General features: G+C 49.1%; 1 protein-coding gene across 1 annotated transcript; it reads right to left on the bottom strand.

Moving 5' to 3' along the window:
• Positions 1-727: 727 nt before the first annotated feature.
• Positions 728-12139, bottom strand: CRIP1 (cysteine rich protein 1). Its single transcript, XM_054981789.1, has 5 exons — positions 11996-12139; positions 4763-4857; positions 2621-2678; positions 1235-1282; positions 728-1051 (listed from the first exon to the last, which is right to left on the bottom strand). The coding sequence occupies exons 1-4, from the start codon at positions 12033-12035 to the stop codon at positions 1242-1244; spliced, it is 234 nt and encodes a 77-aa protein (XP_054837764.1). The 5' UTR covers positions 12036-12139; the 3' UTR covers positions 728-1051; positions 1235-1241.
• Positions 12140-12471: the final 332 nt, after the last annotated feature.

The following is a 12471-nucleotide window of genomic DNA, read 5'->3' as shown; positions in this document are numbered from 1 at the left end:
TTCCACCCCCATTTTGAGTTACATTGAAAGCAATGCCCAGCGCGCAAAAAGAGGGCCATTGTGTACCAGAACCAGAAGATCAGCGAAGACCTGTAATATCTTGCTTAGGAGCAGGTGACGGCCTAACTCTGGGGATCCCCAACCTTGTTGGGCCAGTGGGATCTTGAAAAAAGGGGATTGGGCATCACCACAAAATGGCTGCCAATAGAGAGGCAACAGGGCCAATCACAAACTGTCAGTCCTGGGAGGTTCAGCTAAGCCTTTTCCTACAAGGGGAGCAGCTATTTCTGACTGAGTGCTCTCTGAAAGCCAAAGCTGACACTGCCTGGGGTCTTCTGAAGCACTTTCTACTCCAGTGAGATGGAGAAAATGCCAGGATTGGCTCTTTGAGAAAGAGGCACTCTTCGAAGAAGCAAATTTGTGCCAGGACACCCACTAGTAGGTACCATGGCATCCACAGACACCACACTGGGGATCAATGGCCAAACCCATGTCCTAGTCCGTGTATCAACTGGACTGAAATATGGCTACAGCATATCATTTGATTTCAGAATCTGAATGGAATTCTTAGCGGGGGGAAATGTGTAGGATCCTATCCATGTGAGAATCCTAAAGGGACTCCCGAGGCTTCGTTAGTGAGCTTCTAGGATGAAACAATCTCTTACGAACTAACCACAAATCTGCATGCCCTACTTGCTAACAAAACAGACCGCAGCCAGCATCTTTCATTCCAGCTTTAATACAGACACAGAATCACCATTGCTCGAGAATAGGGTCTAAAAGCAGGCTTGGGGTTTTTGGCTGGGATTCCTTATTTCCAGGAAGCTCAACGTTGTTATTATTAGCAAACTTGTCCGGTCTCAAGTAAGTGCAAATGCTTATCCACCCTGTCATGTTTTCCAACTGAAAAGGAAATCTTCCAGCCATTCAGCACGATTCGTCTTTGAAATGCCTTTTTTAAATGCTAGCTTGCTATGGGGGGAAATGCATTGTGGGTATAATGCCGCCTGTGAAGTTGCCAGGATCCATATAAAACCCCATCCTTCCCGCTCTAAAAAGAAAGAAAAGAGAATGCTGTGAGCAAGGAAGACTTAAGGACACCAGACTGTCTCTCGACAGGCACTCTGGACAGTCCATGTCTGAGATCCAGAGGAAGCTTTATTATTATTATTATTATTATTATTATTATTATTATTATTATTATTATTATTATTATTATTATTATTATTATTACCTGAGCTTCATTTGAATGTGTGGCTTTCAGCACCTCCACGGCCAAAACCTGAAAGACAGCCAAGATGCATATTAAATTCTACTCCTCACTGCTTCTATATATTAGGGGGGAAAACAGCGTAGGCACTGAAAAGACTACCATCATTTTGGTTTCTGATGAGGTCAAGTAAATTTAGGAAAGTCAACGTCACTTTCCTGCAAGTCCTAGCTTGGGATATTTGCTAAACAAAGGAGGTGAGCAGGGCGGTAGGAGTGTCTTGCTGGGTCCGATGAAGGTACAGGGGCTTCGCAGACAAGTCCAGAAAGGTTAAGCCTCACTCGGTAAGAAAGCACAGAGAGAAACTGATCTAGTCACTCCTGGCCTATTGTACGAAATATTTTGGTTCAACAGATGTGTTCTTAGGTGTGGTGTTACCATAGTCTCCCCTAACAAAATAACCCTTGGGTGACAAGAAGTATGTAACTTAACTTATGTTTACTCCAGAAAAAATTTACACTTGTCATCCTGATGAGCTAATTCCTTCCTCCACTCCTTGGCCGATTCCAGACGGCCCTCTCCATCCCGAAACGTCGCGCATTGTTGCGTGGAAAACGCGAAATATCGGTATTTCGCGTTTTCTGCGCAACGTTTCGGGATGGGGAGGCCCGTCTGGAATCGGCCCTTATATGGAACGTGTTTCAAACAAGGACATCCCCTCGGTCGCTCTTCTTCTCTACCCTGTAGTGCGGAGAAGTTCCTCAGCTTGGGAACCTCTCCACCTCTTCCCCAACCAATCCAGAGGCCTCACTTGAACCCCCCCCCCCCCACTTCTTTCCGAGCCTCGGAAATCCAAAATTCTCTTCCTTTTAAACGTCGGACCTGACACCGAGAGCTGCTATCATTACTCTAACCCGTGCTCAGCTTTGGATCTTGAGCCATTCCTGCTTTGTGTACTCTGAGTTTTTGCTGTGCCCAGTCCCTTTCCACATGCTGTCCTCTCTGGATCTCCTTTGGATTTCTACCTGAACTCAATGGTTACAGTGTGCAGTGCGAAGTTTTTCACGGCAGCCTATATAGTCCGCCAGTTAAGAAAGGTATAAAAGTAACTGATGAAATGCCAACATGGTATTTTTTAGTCTCGCATGTTATAATCATTTTTACTTTTGAGCTCCTGAATTTTATGACTGCTGTTATGTTTTATGCTGGTCTAGGACCATTTCAATAAGGATTGATTGCTACTTGAATCTCTGTTTGGAATCCAATATAGCTCCCTTATCAAGCTGTCCCTCCTGGATCATTTGGGAGCAAGAGGAGCATTGGCGTCACTGCACTCAGGGATAAACAAGATCATGCTTCTGGGTGATAATCCATACCCAGCATCACAACTTTTCCCTGCAAGATTCCTACCTTTCGGCCCAAACAACGCAGCGTAGCAAGGGTGGTTGCAGTAGGGCTTCCCATCATGCTGCAAAAATAAATACAAACAACTCAGGAGAAATATCAACCACAGGACCTCTTGGGTGGAGTACAGTCAGGGTTCTGAGAATCATAGTTATTAGCTAATGAAAACGAAGCAGACGCAAAACCACAGGTCAGCTCCATTGCACAAACTGGCAGGAGAAATAGATTTTGAACCCATGAAGCTGCCTTATCCCGAGTTAGACCCATTGTCAGGGCCCGTATCATCTGCTCTGAATGGCAGCTGGCTTCCTGGGTCTCAGGTCCAGGTCTTTCGCATCACCTACTACCTGGTTCTTTTAACTGGAGATGCTGGAGACTGAACCTGGGACCTTCTACTTACAAAGTGAACCCTCAGCCACTGAGCCACAGCCCCTCTTCTGAATCTCCCAACCAGCTTGCACCAGGAATAGAGCTAGCTTTTGTTCCACGGCCTGTGAGCTCATGCGCTGTCTCCTCCGCTAACATTACTGAAGTAGTCACAGAGGTGGGAGTATGCAGCCATTGCTGGCAGCCAAATAGCTGCTGGGGGAAACAATTCATGTGGGGCGTCCCGCTCAAGTGTGTGTGCCAATGTGATCTGCTAATAGTAAAAACTAAAAGCAGCAATAAAATATGATTACCAACTTGGGGTGGGGTAGGAGAATCAGCTATAAATTGCTTGTGTAAGTAAGTACAGTTAAGGACCGGGGGGAAAAGAGGCTTCTTAGTAGAGAAACATGAAAATTCCAAGTCTACAAGTAGATGTTGTCACACCAGTAAGAACATAAGAAGTGCCTTGCTGGATCACACCAGGGCCTGTCTAGTCCAGCACCCACAAACTGGCCAACCAGTTTCCACAGAATGTCAACAAACAGGCCACAGAAACCAAGGCCTACCCTAATGTTGCCCCTACCAGCAACTGACATTCAAAGGTAGAGTGCCTCTGAACATGGAGGTTCCATTTAGCTGTGAATGCTGATGGCCACTAACGTGCCTTGCCTCCCTGGAAAGTCGCGTAAGCATCAAAAAGAGGCGGTTGACCAGAAATCCTTGACTGAAGGTCAGTTCAGAAGCTGCCGTGCACACGGACCGCATCCTGCCGGTGGTTAATGGCTGCCTGCCACCAATAAGCACAAGTCGATTCGGCTTGTATCACTCAACCCACATGAGAATGATTTGTGCTAATGGCAAATGACTCCAAAGTATCTGATCAGGAGTGGAAAAAACGCTATCTGGATGTGTGACCATGAAAATAGGATCTAGGCGGCCGGGGGGGGGGGGGGGGGGCGGGAGTCTGCTGACATGGTATCAGTCTGTGTCCTGCTTTCATTCCTACCACCCTCTCCTGCTTGTGACACTATCCCACAGGGCGGTACGTTTATCAGCAGCCTGATAACGTGTTTTCTGGGTTACTGCCCTGGTTCTCTGGGATGAGCTACCCGAAGTGGTAAGGGCAACACCCTTCCTGCTGATTTTTGGACGGCAAAAGACCCAGCTTTATTTCAAAGGGATGTTGGATATTCTGATTTAGGGTTTGGTAACACAATGAGGCTTTGTTGTTGGAGATGCTTTACGTCATTTCTCATGGGCTGATGATACTATTCCTATTTTTATACATTTGCCTATATTTTGTAAGCCTCTCGGCCCCCCGTTTTGAGAAGAAGTGATAAATTTTCAGAAAACATGTGAGGAAAACTAGCATGAAACCGCTTTACACTGATTCAGCCCACTGGTCTACCAAGGTTAGTATTGTCAGCTCTGACCGGTAGTGACTCTCCATGGTCTTGGGTACAGGTCTTTCACATCACTTACTACCTGAGAATTTTCTTACCTGGAGACTGAACTTGGGACCTTCTGTATGCCAAACAGATGCTCTGCCAGAGTCCCTTGTTTCAGCTACCTTATCCTGAACCAGTCCCATGGTCTATCAGTGTCAGAATTACCCACTTTGACTGGCAGGGATTATCTAAGGTCTTGTGTAGAGGCCTTTCATATCACTTAGTACCTGAGCCTTTTAACTGGAAAATCCAGGGATCGAACCTGGGACCTTCCACATGCCAAGCGGATGCTCTGTAAGTGAGCCACGCCCACCTCAAGCCCTCAACGTACCTCTGCGTGGCCACCTGCAGTCAGGGTCTTGTTACATTTCTCACACTTCAAGCACGGCCGGTGCCAGTCTTTCCCCAGGGAGGTGACTTTTTCAGCTGCCATGACAAGAACACAAATAAGCGATGTGGATTAAAAGAGGTCAAATGCCCTAAAAACACATTCCCTTCTGGTCTCTCTGCTGTGCAGCAGTCTTATTTTAAAAACTTCATTTCATTTGTAGCCCTCCATTCCCCCCAGCGCAGACCCAAAGTGGCTCGCGTTGTTCTCCTGTCCTCTTTTTTTATGCGCACAACAGCCCTGTGCAGTGGATTATGCGGAGCGAGTGTGACAGGCCCAAACTCCCATGGGAAAGCAAGAATTTGAACCTGGACTCTCCCATATCCTAGTCCACTGCTTTAACCACTAAGCCGCACTTGAAGAGGGAAAGAGGAGCCTCCAATGTCCACTCAGTCCTGAAGCCCACCTACGCTGGCAAGTCTGTTCAGTGAGGGTCCGCAGCTCTCCTAGTAAGCAGCACAACAGTCATTGATTTTGTGAACTGGCACTCCACATAAACAAAGCTGCCTGCTATTTTTGTCCTGACAGATTGATCACTGCTTTGGCAGTAGCTCTTTGGCTTCTTGGGTAGTGGTCTCTCACATCACCAACCGCCTGACTCTTTAAACTGGAGGCGCCAGGGTCTGAACCCGAGCCCTTCTGCATGCAAAACCAGGGTTGCACCTACCTGTAACTGTTGTTCATCAAGTGTTCTTCTGGGCAGGCTCACATGGGAACTGTGCATGTGCAAATTGACCGGCACATGCGCAGTTCCCATGTGGGACTGCGCAGAAGACGTGACGATGAAGCAGATGTTTCACCACCGAGCCGCAGCCTCACTACTATCAAACTGAACACACAAAACTGCCTCCTGATTTAGATCTTTGATCTACCAAAGTCCACATCATCTACTCAGACTGGCAGCAGCTCCCCACAGTCTCAGGCAGAGATCTTTCCCGTCACTTATTACCTGACCCTTTAAACTGGAGATGCCAAAGATTGAATCAGAGACCTTCTACATGCACAGCAGATGTTTCACCACTGGGCCATTGCCTCATTGCTATCAGATCGAACACACAAAGCTTCAGATCGAACACACTATCAGATCTGCTATCAGATCGAACACACGTTGCTATCAGATCGAACACACATGGAATTCACTGCCACAGGAGGTGGTGGCAGCTTCAAGCTTAAACAGCTTCAAGAAGGGATTGGATAAACATATGGAGCAGAGGTCCCTCAGTGGCTATTAGCCACAAGGTATAGATGGAACTCTCTGTCTAGGGCAGTGACGCTCTGTATTCTTGGTGTTGGGGGGGGGGCAATCAGTGGGAGGGCTTCTAGTGTCCCTTCCCCACTGGCAGACCTCCTGATGACACCTGGTTTTTTGGCCACAGTGTGACACAGAGTGTTGGACTGGATGGGCCATTGGCCTGATCCAACATGGCTTCTCTTATGTTCTTCCTTCAACTAAGTCAAACCCTTGGTCCATCTAAGTCAGCATTGTCTACTCTGACCGGTTGCAGCTCTCCAGTCTCCAGCCTTTCAAGTTACTTTTTAACTGCAGATGCCAGGGTATAGAACCTAGGACTTTCTGGGGCTAGCGCGGATGCTCTTCCACTGAGCCACAGCTCCATTCTGCTTCGACAGCTGAAGAAAGATACCTGCATCTGCTTCATTCCCAGCTGAGAGTGCAAGCACGAACCAAACAACATAGGAATTTGCTGTGGCACGCCTGCCACAGCCGGAGCACCCCACTCACCCCCAACACACACACTACAACAGGCAAAAGCCAGAGACAGTGACTCAAAACAGCAGCCATACGATCCACTTGCTTTCCCACCGAGTTTTGGACACTCACAAACACTCGGTAATCTTGGTACAAAAGGCAAGATTACGAGCTGCCGTTTCTTTCAGGAGCCACAAATATTGACAAAAGGGATACGGTGAGCTTTTCACAGCAACGCCCAGGTCTCAATCTCTGACCCCCGCCCCCAATAAAAAAATAGCTGCCAACAGGCTGGTCAAACAGTGTCAAGTCTTTTAAAAATATTAACCTCATGACAGCTATAAAAATATAGTTAATCAACCGTAGGCTTATACTTATTCTAACTGCAAACCGATTTGTTCGCCATTACGGAAAAACAATGAAATTGAACGTGGCACCGGAAGGGACCCTCGCAAGCCAGGAAGGCTCGGCTTCCTGTTCCGTTCACAGCTCAGAATCACAGTGATTTGTTCACTGTGCTTTGACGGAGGATCTGAACAATGTAAAGGCCAGCATTTTCTGCAGTTTTTCCAGGCCTGATTTGTGGCAATTCCCCCCCCCCCCCCAACGTAGCATGGGAAGGCCAACTGACCAAACGGGAATGCTCATTGTGCTGCTGTGGCAGCCCAGGGCTCCTGCCCCTTTAAATATGCAGGCTTCGGTTTTCTTTCTGCAGCCCAATAATTCATTCACCTGGGCAGGGAGGCTTTGGTCACTCCTTTTCCCCTCCTTTGTAGCAAGTGAGATTGGTCCTTAATTTTTGTCTCCGAATCCTCACTGCACAACTGGGATATAACTATCGTGATTTTAAAAAAAAATTAAGATGCATGTTTTGCAGCTGAGAGAAATGCTGTAATTAAAGCCTCCCCTCCCTATACTCGAGGAACACCTAATTAAGCACCATGGAGAGTAAGAAACAGTTGGCCGGGGTGCCCTTCCTAGCAATCACAGGGAATAAACAGGTGAGCGAGCCAAGCCAGTTGTTCAAAACCTGTGCAAAGGGGCAGGAGGGAACGCAGATTTTAATGTAGCAAGAAGGGGAATGCGGAGCCCTGCCTTCAGAAACACATCCACGCCGTCTCCCCAACGACAGCTCCTCAATTGTTGGGCTGCCCTTGCTGAATTAGCAAAAGCGTTTGCAGCTCTGGATTGGGACTCAAGGAGAGGCGCAGGACTTTTTGGTCTCCCGCACTGTAGGCGGATGTGGAAGGTTTGATTCCCACCCAGTGTAGGAGGGGAGAAAGGACTGGGCATCCCATCGAGCTGGTCGCACCCTGCGAGCTGGACTCTGGTCGGTCCCTGGGCACCTGCGCAGAAGAGCATCAATCTGGTAAAAAGAAGCCTTGGACCCTGCCAAGGAGGAAGATGGCAAAGCTCCCCTTTGGCACAAAATAGAAAGAAGCTGCCCGAGAGATCACATTTCCCTTTGGAGCAGCCTGAGAACCACACCCAACAGCACTGTGCCCTGGGAAGCTGCCAGCAGTCCTGGAGCCAACATCAGTCATATATATATACAATACCAGGGCAAGAAGGATGGTGGTGAAAGGGTTGCCATCAGGTATAGCGTACCCAAGCCCCTCCCTGTTCAAGCCCTGCCTGAAGGTAGAAATCGGAAGGAATCCCAGCCACAGCTGAGGTTTTGCGCCATCAAACACACTCACATGGGATGAGCCGTATGTGCTGACTGGCCACCCCACACGCCCGTCCTCCTGGCTGGTGATCACCCACGCACCATTCCACTGCTGTGCCCTATCCACTCCCACCTATCACGGCAGCCTTTGCTCCCTCCCTCTCCTTCCCTGCCTGCCATTCAAAATGCTGGCCACCTGGTTTACAAGATTCCAGCAGGGACCAGGATGATCACACCTCCACCCTTTTGCTAGACCCCAACTATACAGAAAGTGGGGGAATCCCATATTGAAGACAGATGAGGTTTGGGGGGATCACAAACAAATCCTACTGGGCAAATGGGTGGTAGCCCACCCATTGCTGAAAGCAATTCAGATGGGTGGGTTTGCCAACTCTCTTATTCTCCCAAGGCTCTTGACAAATCGTGGGCAGAGCGGTTCTTCCCATCACTGCATGTGCATGAGACGAACAACTGTGCTGGCCCAACAACTGTCCATTAATCAACTTGCAATGATGCAGGAGCCAAGCTAGAACAGAAAAGCTGGCAATCCCACCTAGCTGTACAAAACTTCCGATTTCAGTTTTCAATTGTTTTTTTCTTAACTGGCAAAAACTAAGGTGGTAATCATCTGCAAACTGACTTGAGGGCTTTCAGCGAAGAGCGCAAGAGACAGAAATGAAATATATACTCACAATGTAATCCCATGCAGGGTTATTTCAGGCTAAGTCCATTGATCAATGGACTTAAACTGGAGTATCCCTGTTTAGGATTGCAGTGTTCAGCAGTTCATGCTTAGCATTAGATATGGTTGTAATGATTGTTCTAATCAAATAAAGGCAGTCATGATTTTTAAAAGTGTCACAAATATACCAAATTGTACAATTCTACTCAGCTATACAAAATACAGTTTGTGGCCTCCAAAACAGTAAAATTAAGCTTTCAAATTTCCACACACACACACACACCCATTTCCCCCCTTCTAATACAAAATTAGAGGAGTCAAGATGGGTCCCTTGCGGCTTCCAAGTTTCAAGAATTTTTACATTTCTACCCCGAATCATTCTGGTGAATTTCTTTCTGACCGTTCCCACATATGATGAAGTGGGAATTCTAATCTAGGAGAGTTATCAGGTAAAAAAAAACAGCCGAGAGCAATAATTATTCATGGATTATATTTACCACTCTCTGTTTCTTCTTTAAAAGGGGAAATATAAAATAGCAGCGCAAGAAAGCAGGCTGAAGGAGGGGGGCCTTGCTGCTAAGAAAGGTAGAAGCTGGGCCAGACAGGCTAGTGGAACTGGTCTCACTCTCTCCGACTGAGGAATTGCAGAATAGCTGACCATTGCTGGCATCCAGAGAGGGTCGAAGGGCTGGGCAGACTGCTGGAAGGAGGCGTTCTTCCGCTCTGCATTTAATAGCTCTTAATAGTTAACTGCCTGGGCCTAACCCAGGCTAGCCTGATCCCATCCGTTTTTGGAAGCTAAGCAGGGCTGGGACCTGGTTAGTACTTGAATGGGAGGCCACCAAGGAAGTCCAAGGTCGCTATGTAGAGGCAGACAATGGTAAACCATCTCTGAATGCCTCTCCTCTCGAAAATCCTACAGGGTCACCCGTAAACTGGCTGCAACTCGATGAAAAAGGTAACAGGTAATCCAAATGAGTTAGCATGCAACCTAACTGCAATCTTGCATCTGCAGCAAGGAAGTGTGAAGAAACCACTATTTACTGTTAATCCGAAATGACTAGCTGTGTTACACCTGCGCAACACTGTACAACAGGGTTCCCAGAGGCACCAGAAAGACTAATTAAATTTATCCCATTGTGCATTTTTGGTGAGTCATTGTTCACTTCACCAAATCCATAGAAGTGTGTATATTTCTTATCAATGTATACGCCACACCTCTGGTGACGTGAGCCCTGACTGACTCATGAAAACGCATGATGGAATGACGTTTTGTTAAGTCTTTAGGTTGTCACTGGATTTGTGCTTTATTTCAACACTGATGGGGGTAAGTTACACCGTTTTATCTCATTGTTCAGGTCAAGTGGCTCTGAAGCACATAAGAGGCATTCCACCAGCACAGACCAGTGGTCCACCACATGGCAGCATCCTGTTTCCCACAGTAGCTAAACCCGTTGCCCTGGAGAGTCAACAAACAGAGTAGAGAGGAATTCCTGAGGTGGCAGCTCCGTATCTGCCAGCCGTTTCAGCAGCTGGGGCCAAACTATGGCAACAGTTCACGGCAGGCATGGCTGTTCAAATGCGCTCCCGACAGGGAGGGCTCTCTCAGGCCGGACATGCGGAGCTTCTTACCTCAGAACACAGGACTGAGCCTCAGCTTCTAACCTTAAGTACGAAGTTGCAGAAGGTGGATCAGGCCTTAACCCAGTACACATGTCCATGTCAATTCCCTCTTCCTTCCAGCAACATGTGAACAAAACTGCAGCCTTGCCACTCACAACACTGTCCAAGGGAAGGGTGGGGGCCCAATTTTCCCATTTCTAGTTCATTTGCTTCGCAAACAGTAAAAGCAAGAGCTACCCTGGAGGAGACTGCCTGCACCTGCCTGCCTTACATCTTTGGCAAACACCAGCCATGTGTCGTTGGGGAGCAAAGTGGAGTTCATATACCTAAATAAAATACATTAACAAAACACGTAAGTGGCTAGGTCTTTCATGTCAAGCGTGGGTCTAGAAAATACAGATGAGCGGAGCTAAGCCCCGCTCTCACCCCACTTGATTTAACATTTTTTCTTGGCAACAGACCCACTTTCGTCCATCGTCCCACCGGGTGCCATTTTCAGACCTGTTTGTTCTCACTGCAAAAACAGGCAAGGGATGCAAATATATTTTTTCAGGTAGGTAGCTGATCAGCAGCAGAACAGTGAGATTTGAGTCCAGTGGCACCTTGGAAAAGAGCAAGATTTCCAGAGTATGAGATTTCAAGAATCAGAGCGTCTTGCTTCAGGTACAGGGAGGAGTGGATATTCCTGAGCCTTTATTGCCCACTATACAGGGATACATAATAAAGGTTCAAGGAGCTCCTCCCCTCCTCTCTGTATCTGAAGAAGGGAGCTCTGACTCTTGAAAGATAAACACCCTGAAAGCCTTGCTGGTCTCTTAAGGTGCCACTGAGCTCATATCCTGCTGTTCATTTCATCTGTATGCCCTCGGGGGCTCAGGGAGGCATAGCGGTTCTCTCTGCCTCCATGTTATGCTCACAACAACCCTGCGTGGCAGGTCAGTCTGAGAAGGAGCAACTCAATGGAATTCATGGGGTGGGGGGGCGCTCGATCCTCGGTTTCCCAAAGGCTAGTCTAACACTCAAACCCCTACACCCCACTGACATGGGGAAGTCCCTGATTAGGTTCCTCCTGAGATCTGTAGTCAGAAAGCCCCTGGACCGATGAGCCCGGAAGAGGGGAGAGAGGCGCGCCGAACCCGTCGCGTTCTGCAAGGGGCTTCTCTGGTAACGCAGGAAGAGGAGAACCGGGAGAGGCGCTCTGCGGCAGGAGCCCATCTCGAGGGGCAGCATGGTGCAGTGGTTAGAGTTTCGGGTTAGGGCTTGGAAGTTGCCGGTTCGCCTCAAAAAGAGGAGAATTGCTGGTGGGAGTGATGCTTGGCGCTCCGCGGGGAAGAAGTGGGAGCCTTTGCCCGGCTTCAGGCTGACGGATCAAAGGCGGCAGCCCCGGCCCGCCACCTCCAAAGCCTTCCCGGGGCAGAAGCGCCCTCGGGTCTCGCCTGCCCAGCCAGGAGAAGGATCCCGCCGGCCGGGCGCCCTCTCCCCAGCCCTGCTTACCGAAGTAGACCTCCTTCTCGCAGCGGGGACACTTGGGCATGGCGGCGGCAGCGAGGAGCGCGCAGTCAGTGCGGAAGGAAGGAAGAAACCGTTGTGCGGCCGGCGCGCCGATTCTCCCTCGCCTGGCCGCGGCCGCCCCACCCGCCGCCCTTGGCCACGCCCGCTCCCTCCCTGGCCCCAGGGACCCGGGCGGGCATCCTGCCGCCTCCGCACAGAGGGCGCGCCCCGAGGCGGCAGCTGGAGCTGGCGTGGCGGCGGCGGGGCTGCCCTGCCTTGCCCCTCTGGCCGGGCGGGAAGGGAACTGCGCGCAATGGGGACCGGAGGGCAGGATTCAATGGGGGGCTGTACAGCGCCTGGCACGCGGCTGCTTCCACGCTGCTTTCACTCTTCTTTTAATGCACTTTAGTGACCGTTTGCACGTAGATTTTCGTATCTGCTCGTCCAGTCTAGTTGCAAGGGGCACTGAAAGCGGGCGT

Source organism: Eublepharis macularius, chromosome 5 (genome assembly GCF_028583425.1).
Source record: "Eublepharis macularius isolate TG4126 chromosome 5, MPM_Emac_v1.0, whole genome shotgun sequence".
Classification (NCBI taxonomy): Eukaryota; Metazoa; Chordata; class Lepidosauria; order Squamata; family Eublepharidae; genus Eublepharis; species Eublepharis macularius.
Note: the sequence above shows the minus strand (reverse complement) of the source record. Positions and strands in the feature narration are given on the sequence as shown.

Coding starts and splice junctions, on each gene's coding strand:
- CRIP1 (XM_054981789.1), bottom strand. CDS start 12,035: ATGCCCAAGTGTCCCCGCTGCGAGAAGGAGGTCTACTTCG. Junction 4,858..11,995: donor CGAGAAGGAGGTCTACTTCG/GTAAGCAGGGCT, acceptor TTGTCATGGCAG/CTGAAAAAGTCACCTCCCTG. Junction 2,679..4,762: donor CTGCAGGTGGCCACGCAGAG/GTACGTTGAGGG, acceptor TTATTTTTGCAG/CATGATGGGAAGCCCTACTG.